The sequence below is a fragment of the Argopecten irradians genome, chromosome 12 (genome assembly GCF_041381155.1).
Source record: "Argopecten irradians isolate NY chromosome 12, Ai_NY, whole genome shotgun sequence".
NCBI classification, from domain to species: Eukaryota; Metazoa; Mollusca; class Bivalvia; order Pectinida; family Pectinidae; genus Argopecten; species Argopecten irradians.
The window spans coordinates 4630581-4643831 of NC_091145.1; the positions used below are offsets into that span (position 1 = coordinate 4630581).

General features: G+C 32.0%; 1 protein-coding gene across 1 annotated transcript; it reads left to right on the forward strand.

The window, feature by feature from the left end:
- Window positions 1-29: 29 nt before the first annotated feature.
- On the forward strand, window positions 30-12424 carry LOC138304796 (transcriptional regulator ATRX homolog). The gene is given in 18 exon segments (XM_069245073.1): window positions 30-361; window positions 1362-1496; window positions 1934-2062; window positions 2813-2907; window positions 4087-4166; window positions 4549-4602; window positions 5139-5172; window positions 5332-5385; window positions 5948-6078; window positions 6080-6124; window positions 6523-6652; window positions 6878-7006; window positions 7471-7583; window positions 8305-8379; window positions 8695-8780; window positions 9346-9562; window positions 9851-10128; window positions 10300-12424. Coding segments are annotated over 18 exon segments (1998 nt in total). The 5' UTR covers window positions 30-239; the 3' UTR covers window positions 10391-12424.
- The last annotated feature ends 827 nt before the right edge of the window (window positions 12425-13251 follow it).

Sequence of the window (13251 nt, forward strand, 5' to 3'; positions counted from 1 at the left end):
ATATGATTTCTTTGTCAATAATTGTAAAAAGTTTTAAAAATTGGTATTTTCCCTCGTAAAGTGTATACACAACAGTATCGGATGGAAAAGGAGGTAAGATAAGAGTGAAGAAAGAAAAACCCGGACGAGGTGGAAAAGGAGGGAAAGGAGGAGCAGGGAAGGGAGGAAAAGGGAAAAAGAAGCTTGAACCAGTTTTCAGTGACTGTACAACTGATGACGATGACGTTGATTTGGAAAACATGACGGAAGAAGAAAAGAAAGCCTATTTCAAAGCGAAAGCCGAAAGAGCAGCAGCCAGAGAGAAAAGAAGAAGGGAGAAATATGGGGACAAATACGACGAGATGATGTCCAAACACCAAGAGTAAATTTTGATATTATTGCTACTATTCACATGGAGTATATAGCTGCTTTTAACTCACTTTCGGCGTGTGGTGGAGATGATGGGGATACAAGGCTTATATTAACAAAATGCGAGCTTATCTAACATATATACACCTATCCGACACATTCAACAAGATGTGCTTTTTGTTGGTGTTTCATTTTGAAAGCACAGCAACAGTTATATAATATTACATGCAATTGCTTTCAGGAACACTGTTTGGAGCTTGAACATTTTATTTTGACGTAACTTTCATTCATCGCAACTTCACTTTCAAATTATCAATTTCTCTGTTTCAATCTACAACAAACTATTTATTCACTATCACAAACAATCATCATTACTTTCTTTATTATCTTTGTTATTCTAAATCTGGCTTTATGACTAACACTTCGGCTTCTGTTATTAATCCTTGTATCAGCTATAACCAAGACATTTGTTTTTATCGCTTGCTGGATGCTGTTTTCACATCCTAACTTCAGTATTTTTGGTTGGTTTTTTCTTCTTTCTTTTTAGTACATATTTTGCATGAATTTCTTTTCATAACATCGTCAAGGTTATTTGGTTTCGCGTGTTTCAATTATTTATTTTCTGCTGCTTATTTACTTATATAGCTTTCCTAACACACATTTGTCAGTTTCATAGTGACTAAATTGCTGTTTTCTAACTTGCTTTACGGAATCATATCGCTTTGTCTACTTTTACTGAGAAAAACACCCAATATTTTTCTACAAAAATGTGATGCCATTCAAATCGTAATTTGTAAATATCAGTTTTAGGAAAAGTTAACTTTTCTCTTAAAATGAAAAATATCACGGTAGATTTACCTATGAAAAGCACACTGTACTCATCAATTTTTCGGAATGTTTTGCCAAACAATCAGTGGTTCATAATCACCAATCAAGTATCATATTAAAGCATGTTTCCCTCGATGTGTATAAACAATATATAAAATATATGATTTAAACATTATATGAAACAGTTTTAAGAAAGCCAAAGCCAAGGAGAAGATGAAGGCCAAGAGGTTACAAGAACTAAGAGAGAAGGGCCTAATCAGTCCGTCCTCCGATTGGACTATCGACTCAGACACTGGGGAACCACTGAGGAAGGCGGAAAAGTATGAGAACATATCAAATACTTCATAGAAACAATATCTAAGGACGTTCGCGTACTTTAACATTATTTTTTTTATTTCATGTATGTTGTCATCCAAGCTTTAATGTTGTTAATTAAAATGACCTTATCGCACTTATCTTCTTTCCTTGTGTATACCATTCTTTTGTTACAAAACATATTATAAATTGTTCCTGCGTGATTAATTTGAAGAAACAAAGCGTAATTTCCCCCTATCCATATCCATATTTTGTAACGTGTTGATGTTGTCAATTTAAATATGATTTATTGTTTCATTTAAATCCGCAATTTTTCTGTATTAATCTTTTCCATCGCCAAAATTTACTTATGACGACTGGACATCACAAGAACAAGTGCATAGTATCTCTGAGAATGTAAAGAGGAAATACTTAAGTCTGAATTTAATTTGGTATTGTGTAGAGCGAAGGTGCTGGAACAAAAGAAGCAGAAGAAACTTCAGGAGCTACGTGAAAAGGGGCTCATCAGCCCCTCTTCTGATTGGACACTTGATTCAGACGGAGAACCAGTGAGAATCAGCGAACTCATAAAGTAAGAAGACTACCTTATCGGCGGGAGTTTGAGGCGTAAAATTTGAACAATGCAACATATAATTATATATTTGTTCTTGCGTTTAACAACATTTTTTCGTTATAATTGTTACCCCTACTTTCGTATTTTTATTTATCCCGATCCAAAAGTTATGTTAATTTCTCATTGTATGTGTAACACATATATTTGTTCTACATCCTTAAACTCTTAAGGAGGATGTGCTGGATTATGCAAATATATATATATTTCTTTCATACCTACGGATGTAATACTGTCTGGTCTAGGGCAATACACTCATGCCGCCTGAGGCTGTATTGTATGACTACCCATGCAATAAAGCCTCGTGACGTCACGGCGTCAACAAAATTTCTATTTCCTCGGTAAAAATTTTTTTTTCACAAACTTGACTGGTTTTACTACAAAAGATGCAAACAATTTTTGTTGAAAATGTCACGTAATTTTACATGTATGAAAAGTTGACTTTCAGTCGTGGATTTCTTTGAATTTATTTCGAAATGGCGGGATATTAGAGTTATAAAATTGCAATAAAACGTCGAGGTATGAAAGAAAAATAATCTTTCATAAGTGGATATGAAGGATAGGGATATTCTACCCTCGGGATCACAAAATGTTGCCAAACCCTCGGCAAGCCTCGGGTTTTACTACATTTTTTGACCCTCGGGTAGAATATCCCTAACCTTCATGTCCACATATGTAAGAGTCTTATAATATTCATCCGCTACGTTACAGACAAGGTAAACGAAAACCAGAAGATTATAAGAAAGGTGGTAAAGGGCGACGTAAAGGAAAAGACGGCAACGATGCTGACGACGAAAGCGACAGCGGTAAGGAACAATTTTTTCTAATCATCTGCCTTTGATTCATTCATCTGCTTCTATTTAGTTCTTATACTCATTCTATAATTGACAGCACGTAACACTTTGACTTTTAATTAGCGTCGTTCCGCTTCAGTAAACCAAATAAATATTATGTGAAACTATTTGTTGTATGTCTGTTTTATTATTAATTGTTTTAGAATTGTTGATGCTTTCTTTTATCCAACTTGTAATTGCTTTCTAATTCTGTATTTAGATGTTGAATAATTTGTAACCTTTTAGTATTATGTTTTTGCGTTTGATTCTATATGCTTGTGTTTTTAGTAATGAAAATTACGTAATGGAAAACGCAGCATACGTCATTGTGTGAAAAGAAATCCTTGTATTCTGTTTTACTTTCTTTATCAAACAGTCATGTAGTATTTAGTACTAGATGCCACTATTTATCTAATACTTTAGAAACGCTTGTCGCTGATAGCTTTTGTTGTGTGTGCTGCTTCTGCTGAAATAATCTATAAGACGCTTTAACGCATAGTAACTATGCCGCTTTTTGCAAATAAGCACATGTTGGATGCTGAAAATAACCGGCTATTTTGCTGCTTTAGCTTTGCTTCTTTGCTGTATTTTTGCTGTCGGAGTTTTTGATTTTGTTAAAGACGAATGACCAACAAGATCAGAGGTAAATCATGTGCGTTGTATAAAATTCTTTTCATTTTTGTTTTTGCAGTTTTCTTATTATACACCTATATCATATTTATATATACAATTGTTTTATAATTTAAAAGCAAAATATTTTATTCATGTATAATGTTGTGTATATCAGTAATGGTAGTTAGAGTAGTGCATTAGCACTTTCAAATGTTTTAATTATGTATTCTTTATTAGTTCTTTCGGGAAACAAAATTCCTGTAGCAGTTCATTCACGCCGTTTAGTACTTTACGCACATATTTTCCCGCCTAATCATGACAAAAATAATTTTAAACAACATGATATTTCGTATTCTTAAGACTATTATCATGTTGTCAACAACATTGCAGAAACTAATTACATTTTCATTTGATAAATAAATCTATGCTACCAGCAAGTAAAGTGAACATAATATTAACTTCGAGAGGTTTATCAGATTTGAATCATTAGTTAAGGAGAGATGTATATCGTTAATACAGTAGAGATTGCTATTCGTACAGGAGAATCAGCGATCGATTCTGTTACTGGCGAGAAAATTCGCAGAAAGAAGAGAACTGGATCGGAGGCCGAGTATGAATATGTAAGTATTTTTCAGCGGTTTCAGACATTAAACAAAGAAACAATTGATAATATTGTAGGATTAAGTAAATAAGCAATAAAGTCTGGTCGAGTGGTTGGGATGTTTCGACATATTTTCACAAGGCCTCCACCTCTGGGTGGCGTGTTCGAATGCCACGTGGGGCTGTTGCTGATCAGTGGTTTCGCCGGGTGCTCCGGCTTTCCGCCTAATATAAACCTCGTACGTACGCCATTTTGACACATACAGACAGTAGATACAAATAAGATCTCTGACTTTTCTTGAACTCTATAAAGCAGAAAATATCAAAAATTTTTAGAAGTTAGAAACTTATGTAAATTGACATTGTCTTGTTAACAAACACACATTCACAATGCATTTTCAGGAGTATGACGACCAAGGCCGAGTAATCCGAAAGACAAGAAAAGGCCATAAACCGGTATGTAAAAAGCTATTTGAGGATACCTTGGATATTTGTATTTCGATAATGAAATGTTGATTTTCTCCTTCCAATCAAAGACCCATCGGGTTATTTGGATTGACAATCGAGAGTTGTGTAACATGTTTCACAAGTACAAGTTTTGCATTATGATAATAAAGCGTTATTAAACAAATGTAATTATTTCGATACATGCACCAGCTTTCATTTGCAATAGGAAGTTATTTATAGATTACAATTCAATCTTGCTTAGAACTTAAATAAATGTCGCCATTGGAAACGACATTTTGATTGGTTGCTACAACTGATATAACAATTTTTTTTATAGAAAAGAGTCCCTCAATCTAGGATATATATTCTTGTTATGAAAAATGTATTAAATGATTTGTAAACTTCGACACTTTAATTATAGCGATTTTAAGGAAATAGCAAACGTAATTACTCATAAAGAAAAATCGTTTAATTCCTTTGCATCATTGAATAAAGGTGTTAAATAATGTAGAAAAAACCACATTGTTATTTGTTTGATATTTTAGGGAGATGACGGGTCGGATTATGAATATGAGTACGGTAAGTACAGATGTGTGCTAAACTTATTAATTAAAAAAAGCTCGTGAATAAAAAAAATTCTCAATTCCGATTTCTTGAAAAATAAAATTCTTTTATCATTAATGTGTTTAATTAATTAATTGTTTTCGTTAACTATAAATTTGTTTTAAATGTTGTTAGACTCGGACGGAAATGTCAAAATGACGAAGAAAAAGGGTGTCGGCGCTAAAAAAGGTAAGTTTCGTCAGACAAAATATATTTCTCAAATAACATGAAAGATTTGGAAAGGAATTGTTTACAAGTATTTTAAACATTGGATACCGTAACGTTCTACATTGCAAGGGACGTAACCCAGATAAAACTATTATCGGAATTATTTTGTCACTAAAATGTAATAATTCATATTATAATATGTTTAATTTCAATAACTTTTCTTTAAATTAAATATGTAAATTGCATAATCATGGAACATGCGAATTGTTTTAATGCAGTCAATTACAGAGGCATATATCTGAAAAACAGTAATAGAGATACGAATAGAAATCTGAAGCCATATATTTCATAAAGTCTAGTAGTGAAAATCATGAAAGTCAAAACAGTCTTAAATTTAGACTTAGTAAATCAATTGTATAAAATCATCGTGGTAACCTTAGTAAAATATAAAGGCTATAAAATTGTTTTAAAGCATTGAAGCGAAATTGGTTTAGATATCTTAAAGAAGTAGACGACCATCCTCTTAGATAATAAATATGGCATATACACATCATATTTAATTGAAGATAATTTTGTATGTTAGGTAAAAAAGGGGAGGATGATTCGGATGAAGAACAATTTGAAGTCGGACCAGATGGAAAGATCCGTTTAAAGAAGGGGAAGAAAAAGATTGACATCGATAAATTGACTGCCGATGACTTACGGAAACTGGGAAATTGATCCAAATCTTTCCAAAGAAGAAATTGCCAAAAAACTACAAGTAAGTGTTCACTATATGGCCTTGTGCTGTTGGTCTATATGCAGTAGGGACTTGATAATCCGGCCATCTTCGTAATCCAAAAGCTGTGGCCGGAGAGTGAAGTTGACGAAATAGAGAGGCATGCTTCTTAGGTTGCTGGAAAGTGAGGCAACTTGATTAGAAAAAGGAGACCAGATAAACAATTTCTAACTGTATTCGCGATTTGTTTTCGCTGGTTATCTCTCGTTTCGGATACGAAATGTGTGTAGCTTTTGTTTTTGGCATTTTTTAATTAAAAATGGAATATGATATTATTGAAATATTTAGATTAACCGTCATGTAATATACTGTTTGAAGACTTTAAAATGATGTGACCAATCTTTTAGGAAGTATACATTTTAAGATGATTTTATTTTTAGGAAAAGTTCGGAGATGATGTCAAAATTTTCCAAGGAAAGAAGAAAATTCCCACCAAAAGGGCGTCAGAGTATGGTTCTGATGCCAGGTCTTCGGACTTAGCAAAAGACAGCGATTTGGACGTTGATACACGTAAGAACAAATTCTTGTGATTGAGATCATAGAAAATGATAACTTAAAACAAACAGAATGATGACTGACCGGACGTCATCATGTCTTACTTTACGATACCTGCGTAGCATATTTTCGATAAATATAACCAAAGTCAGTATGTCTATCCGAAATCAATTAAAAATTCAGAGATCTGCATTTTATGCATTTCCAGCGTCTAATTTTGTATCTGATTTTCTATTCTAGTTGTTGGGACTAAACGCGTAAATGTGAAGATGAAGAAAGGTGGCCAAGCCTTATTAGACCACATGAAGAGCATCCTCAATATGTCAGAACTTAAAGATGCCGAAGCCGCCAAAGACTTGGACGAGAAAGGTAAGATAATTATGTGCCTTCAAATCTTAAACCGTTATAAATCTATTCCTTACATTATTTTTCCTGGGCGAAGCATATTTTCAAAATAACTTAGCAACGATTTTGAACATTTCAACGTATTAATAAAGTGCTAATTTGATCATAATTTAAACTCTAAACATTCTCGCATCGAATCTAGGGGTATACTTGATTTAGGATGTCAATCGGACCATCGGTCTGTAAGTGGACACAAAGACTACTCCCCTTAAACTACTGGGGCCATTTCAACGACAATTGGTAGCAATAACCATGTATTTAGTGTAGATGTGCGTGATTTACATCGAAACAAAATACCTTTAACTTTTTGAAGAGTAATGTCCGTTTGTTACACTATGGTGGAAGGTTTGGGGTATAAATTCAGTTCTAAGAAAGTTATAGTTACCAAAGTGTTTATAGTTTTTTCTTTATTTGCCTCTCTATTACAGGTGACATTGATTTCGTGTCCCACTATCGACTTGTCGATCCTAGTAAGATAGAGGGATATGCTCGGGCATTTGTGGTAGAAGACGATGATATGGATCAGGTGCTTTCTTATAAGGTCAGTTCATTAAACTGTAAACTAGAAATATATGATGAGTCCCTAGAACACCATTAGGATATTTGTGTTAGATGAGTACAGTATGTCATTACTTTCAAAGATTTAAAGATAGCATACGTAAAGTAGCTCACCTAGGTACATTACGAATGTTATTCTTACGATTTATATAACGTTTATGATAACATCGTCTTTGTTAGATAATATTTAAGCATTGAACTCATATTTTTTTTATTTCATCGGGGTATGAAAGAAATTTTGTTTGCAAACTGTGTGAATCCGCGTAGCAGATTCTCAAAAAAAGTTTGCAAACAAAATTTATTTCATACCCCGATGAAATTAAAAAAATAGTGACTTCAATGCATATTATTAATTTTCCAGGCTACTTTAAAAAATGAAATACATTAACACGTACGATTTCATTCATTTTTTCCAAGGGATTTTTTTTTGCAAATTAATACGCAACGTCAATGTTTCTATTCTGATTTTTTTTTCATCGTGGAGTGAAAAAAATGAATAGGCCAATCAGAAAGTTAGAGACAAAGAAAAATTAATTATTTAGTGTTGAACTAAATGATTAGGTTTACCTCAAACGTATTCGTAAGTTTATTCTCAGTATACCCAATAAAGCAGAGTAATCAATTATTGATGTTAAAGCAAATACATGTAGTTTAATTCCAAAGTCACAAATTGGATTTATGTTAGAATTTCTGATTCGTTACAGGAATCTCGGACCGCCCTCAACGGTATACCGACGATACAACAGATGACAACAAAACAGCTAGAATACGTCTTAAAGGTAATTAACATTAATTAGTTTGAAGTAATCTATTTCATTATTATTTTATAGCGAAAACAAATAAAATTAAAAGAAAATAGTTTTAAGGTTACTATATTTTCAAAAGTCATAAGAAAAAACAATCAAGTTTAATAATACTTTGACTAACACTTTTCTCTCATTAGTTATACAATTAAATCAACAAAACTTTTGATCTTGGTGATAATCAAAATGAAATGTACATTGTATCACCAAGGTAGGTTAAGGAAGTTACACATCAGCTGATCAAATGGTGCTAATTTTGTTTACAAAACTAATACGTTTTTATTTTTATAGGTTCTAAATTTAGACGATGCATCACAAATAACGTTCCGGATGTTTGCTGTAGTGTCAGCTTTATGTGAGAGGGTGACTTCAATGGAGTAAGTGAAAAAAGATATATTTGTTTCTTGATTATAATGATTGCAGTAAAAACAACTTTATCGAACATGTGATTTGAAACGAGAAATTTAGATGGATTCGCAAGATTTGCGTTCCATTCTCATTCTCTGCATTTTGTGTTGATTCAAATCATAAGGTTTTACAAGTTTTGAGTCATGTTTTTTTTTTTTTAAATACGCTGATATTAGCTTCTGTGGACAAAATTCAATTTTATATATTTTACATACTATATTAGCATTTTCTCATTTCTGTATGGTATGACCCCTCCATAACTAATTAATGAAGCTTTCATTGTTAATATAGGAAAATGTTATTTAATCACATTACTTTTAGTAATGAGGAAATATTTACTGAAGGGAAATTCTTAAAATCTGGAAAGTGAATGATACCATACCGGTTACATGCTATTATTTAGAAATACATTTTAGTTTATTTTCATGTAAAATATACTTTTTCGTCAAACTCTATTGGTACTAAAAGACTTATAATAGACATTTTACTAAGTTTTCAAAATTGATTATTAATTTTCAAAATTGTTCTTTTCAGCTCAATAAGTAAACATCTCCTTGAGATATGTGATTTGTTGGACATTCAACGAAAAATGGGTCTATACAAAGCAATGTTCTACTGCAATGTAGAGTCGGATAGGACATCGAATTTCATTAAAGCGGATTCTCTACGAATAGAGTTAATAGCAGGAGGGTTAAACTGGAAGCAACAAGAACATGTGATGGCAAGACTCCACCCTAATGTTTATAACGAGGTACGTATATTACTAATCATTCATTTCATTTCAGGATCATGTAATCTTGTATGTAACAAGCATTTCCATTGGTTTAAAAGTGTTGTTAATTACCCAAAAATTAAAAAAATGATTGATACGACAGCGTAGTAATTTCTTAGAGAAAAGAATGAATCAATGAAAGTTTAATCACAAATTAAAATATCAAATAATAATAACTTGAATATATATATATTTTATTATCTTATGGAGACGAAAACGGAGATCAAGCTTAAATTAATTCAGGATTAATTTATAATTTATTTTTAGATATCCTTCCTTGACTACCTCGTCTACGTGCCTTTGTTCTTGTCAATGCATGACAATATAGTTGACAATCCACTGGATATGTCGGACCAAAAGTATAACCAGAAGTTACGTCAACTCTCGGGTGGCACGAGACAACGCGATATGAACCCACTCGGAATGCCTCTAAAGAAGACATCGACGTTCCAACTTCGAAAGCAGGCACAAGATCTTATTGAAGGCAAAATAGACCCTAAAAAGATGAAAGAAGAAAAAGTTGAAATCCTTAACAAATACGCTACGTAAGTCTATTTTCAAATTTCAAATTTCCGCATAAAGATTCATGAAATGGCGACCACGAAAATTTGTATATCTAATTCATATTATGTGTTTTTTATTTTCACATTCCTTGGTATTAGGCCTAATTTTAGTTGAAATAGGAAAATTGATCACGTACCGTTTTTATTTTGCAGATTACCGAATATATTGGAAGAAAATGAAAACAAGAGAAAGTTATCTGTGCCGACAAAATCGACGACACCCCCGATGCAGATGGTGTACTGATGAATACTAGTTCCACTAAACATCATTGTGTTTGCTATTAACAAGGCTAAATGAACATTCTAGACAAGTTTCCGGTTGATAAACTCTTCATTAGTCAGGCCATTTAACTTTTCTGTCTCTGTATATCACATAATTACCCCACTGTTTTTAGGTATCCATTGTGATGTAATCATTTTTGTGAGCAAAATTCAAGTCGTTTTCTCTGAAAAGTATGACGTTAAACGCATGACTTCACAATTGATACCTGCTCGAAAGGGCAGGTAACTGTGTAATTTGCAAATACAGAATGATTTGTGATATTTATATAACTTTATGTTTACATTTGAAATGTTTCTCTCCTTTTTCTATAACTTACCAACGAGAAAGGATGGTACTTTCATTCTTATTTGACATTTTTGCATGTTAATATAATGTTAATTTACCTGAAATATAAGTCAATTTTGATCTGATTTATTGACTAATATATCCCATGATTGAGAACGGAGTTAAAGATGAATTTGAATGTCGGAAAGTTTTCTTTTCTGTTTTATTTAACTTCTTGTCACAAAAACCACAAGGAATAAATATCTAAGGCTTTTTCATATTTAAATAGTCTTATATATGCCGCTTATTTAAAGTTAAATAAAACCAGGTTATGTTGATTATTTATGTAATATTGTTTATTTTCAAGTGATACAGTTTATTTAAGTTATTTATTTCGCGTTGGCCATGTATATTTGTCTTTATCACTTTGTTAAACTGCAAATTGTTATCTAGTTTTATTTGTGAGAATTCCGTCCAAAGTGGTTGTTATTTTTAATGACGCAACAAGTTTAAAGGGAGATAACTCTTTAATACTGTTAAAATGTGTATTTGTGTTTTTTTCTGAGGCTAGCGCATGAAACATTTCTACATTATTCAAGATTGTTTTTATCTTTATTGCAAAAATGAATCCTACCAAACTTTTGCTTCCATTGAAATTAATATTTTTTGCTTGTTTTTGGTTAGTTTGTACCAGTACCTGAAAAATATATTTTCTGCAAACATTAATCTAATTCGTGACTTTTCAGCTTACCGTGAATCTCATAATTTGTATACAATATTAAGGAATATTTTACAATACACCGACATTAAAATGTTTTATATTATAAAGTTATAATATAATATTCTATCAAATGGTGACAGTTGGATTGTGTCAGACATATTTTCAAGCTATCAACAATTTTCTCTTCACATATGATCATTAATAAATTATGAAAGTGGCCATAACATACATTTTAACAACTCTCCGGGGTTTCGAGGATGTTTAGTATACAAATCCCAGGTTATCCATCTCGAAGTTCACAAACATATTCATTGCTTCGGTAAAAATCTTAACTATAACAGTTATTAATATTTACATATGATATTTAAATTTAAACACAAATAATGCTATTTCAGAACGATTAAAAGTGATTTTTGTGCTTGCACATTTGTGTTTGCATTCACAACTGAATGACCGCATAATTATCCCAAAAATGTATCAATTTTTCAAAAGACTTCTTTCCTCAAAAAAGAAATGAATTTTGAATAATTTTCAATTTTCAATGAGTTCAAATTCCTTAAATGGAAGATATCTAAAGACAGAGTTATGTTAATATAAGATATTCGGGTGGTTTTTTTACAAAAAAAATAGTAATAAAAATAAATTCCATCAAACGATTTATTGAAAATAAATCGCATGTAGTAAATATATAGATAGAAAATGCATCAGTATGACATTTAACAAACTTCTCGAAAATACATTTTCTTAACATTTTTGTCGCTAGTTAGGATAAAAAACTGTGGTGGATTTATGAAAAACGATTTTTATCATCAGTCAGAATTACGCAAATATTTTTTTTTCGAATTTAATATTTTATTGTTTTGTTGACATATAAATAATTCTATATACATGTGTGAGAGTGTGATATATACCTTTATAATGATCAAAACGTGCCAAGAAAACTATTTATTTTGTAGTTTTGAACTACTTATATTGTAACGAACTAATTTGTAAAAAACATGAATAAAGATACTTTCTGAACAAATTGGTGGAGTTGCTGTTTAAAAAAGCGTAAACACACGTGGTGCGTAGGTTGGATGAAACATATTTTTATGTCCCCAAAATATTTTAATGTACTTTACTCGATTTCCTTGTTGAAACCTGTAGTGATTGTAATTTAGCTAATCCGTGATATTTTTGTGGTTACTACCAATGTCTTCTACTGGGCTATGTTATTGCAACTCCAAAGGCATTTCAGGAGAGTAAACCTGACCAATCACTTCTTTTGAAGATTAAAGAGAGCGAAGCAATAAATGTACCTTTATTAAAAACCTTTGGTATACACTAAAAGACCAAACTTCCTGTTTCAACTGTTGTCTCACACAAACCTCCAGTTTTCTGTGATATAGGACTTGGTATCACGAGAGTGATAGTAACCCCCGGAAAAGGGAGTATGCTCATAGCTAACTTTTACCATTGTCTTATATAGCTCTCCCTTCGTATAATTCTCCATAAGGTCATTAGATAATATAAACACAAAACAGATTATGATTGGACGTTTTAACCTTTTTGCTTTGCGTCCACGTCTTGGTAGGTTTCCCCAGGAGCGAAAGGAATTGAGACAAACACAGATTTGTCCAACAGGGAAGATGATGTTTATAACAAAGATGTGAAATTCTTTTTCTAACTTTTTTAAGTTGGAACAAAATAATTGCCGTAACAGATATTTAAGAAGACGATATTATTTTATCGCACCAAGTGATGACGTATAAAACACCTTACAACTGCTTACAACTGTGCATATTACAAAACATGTAAAACTGATTTAACCAAGACTTTCAGCAGAAGTTGACAAAAC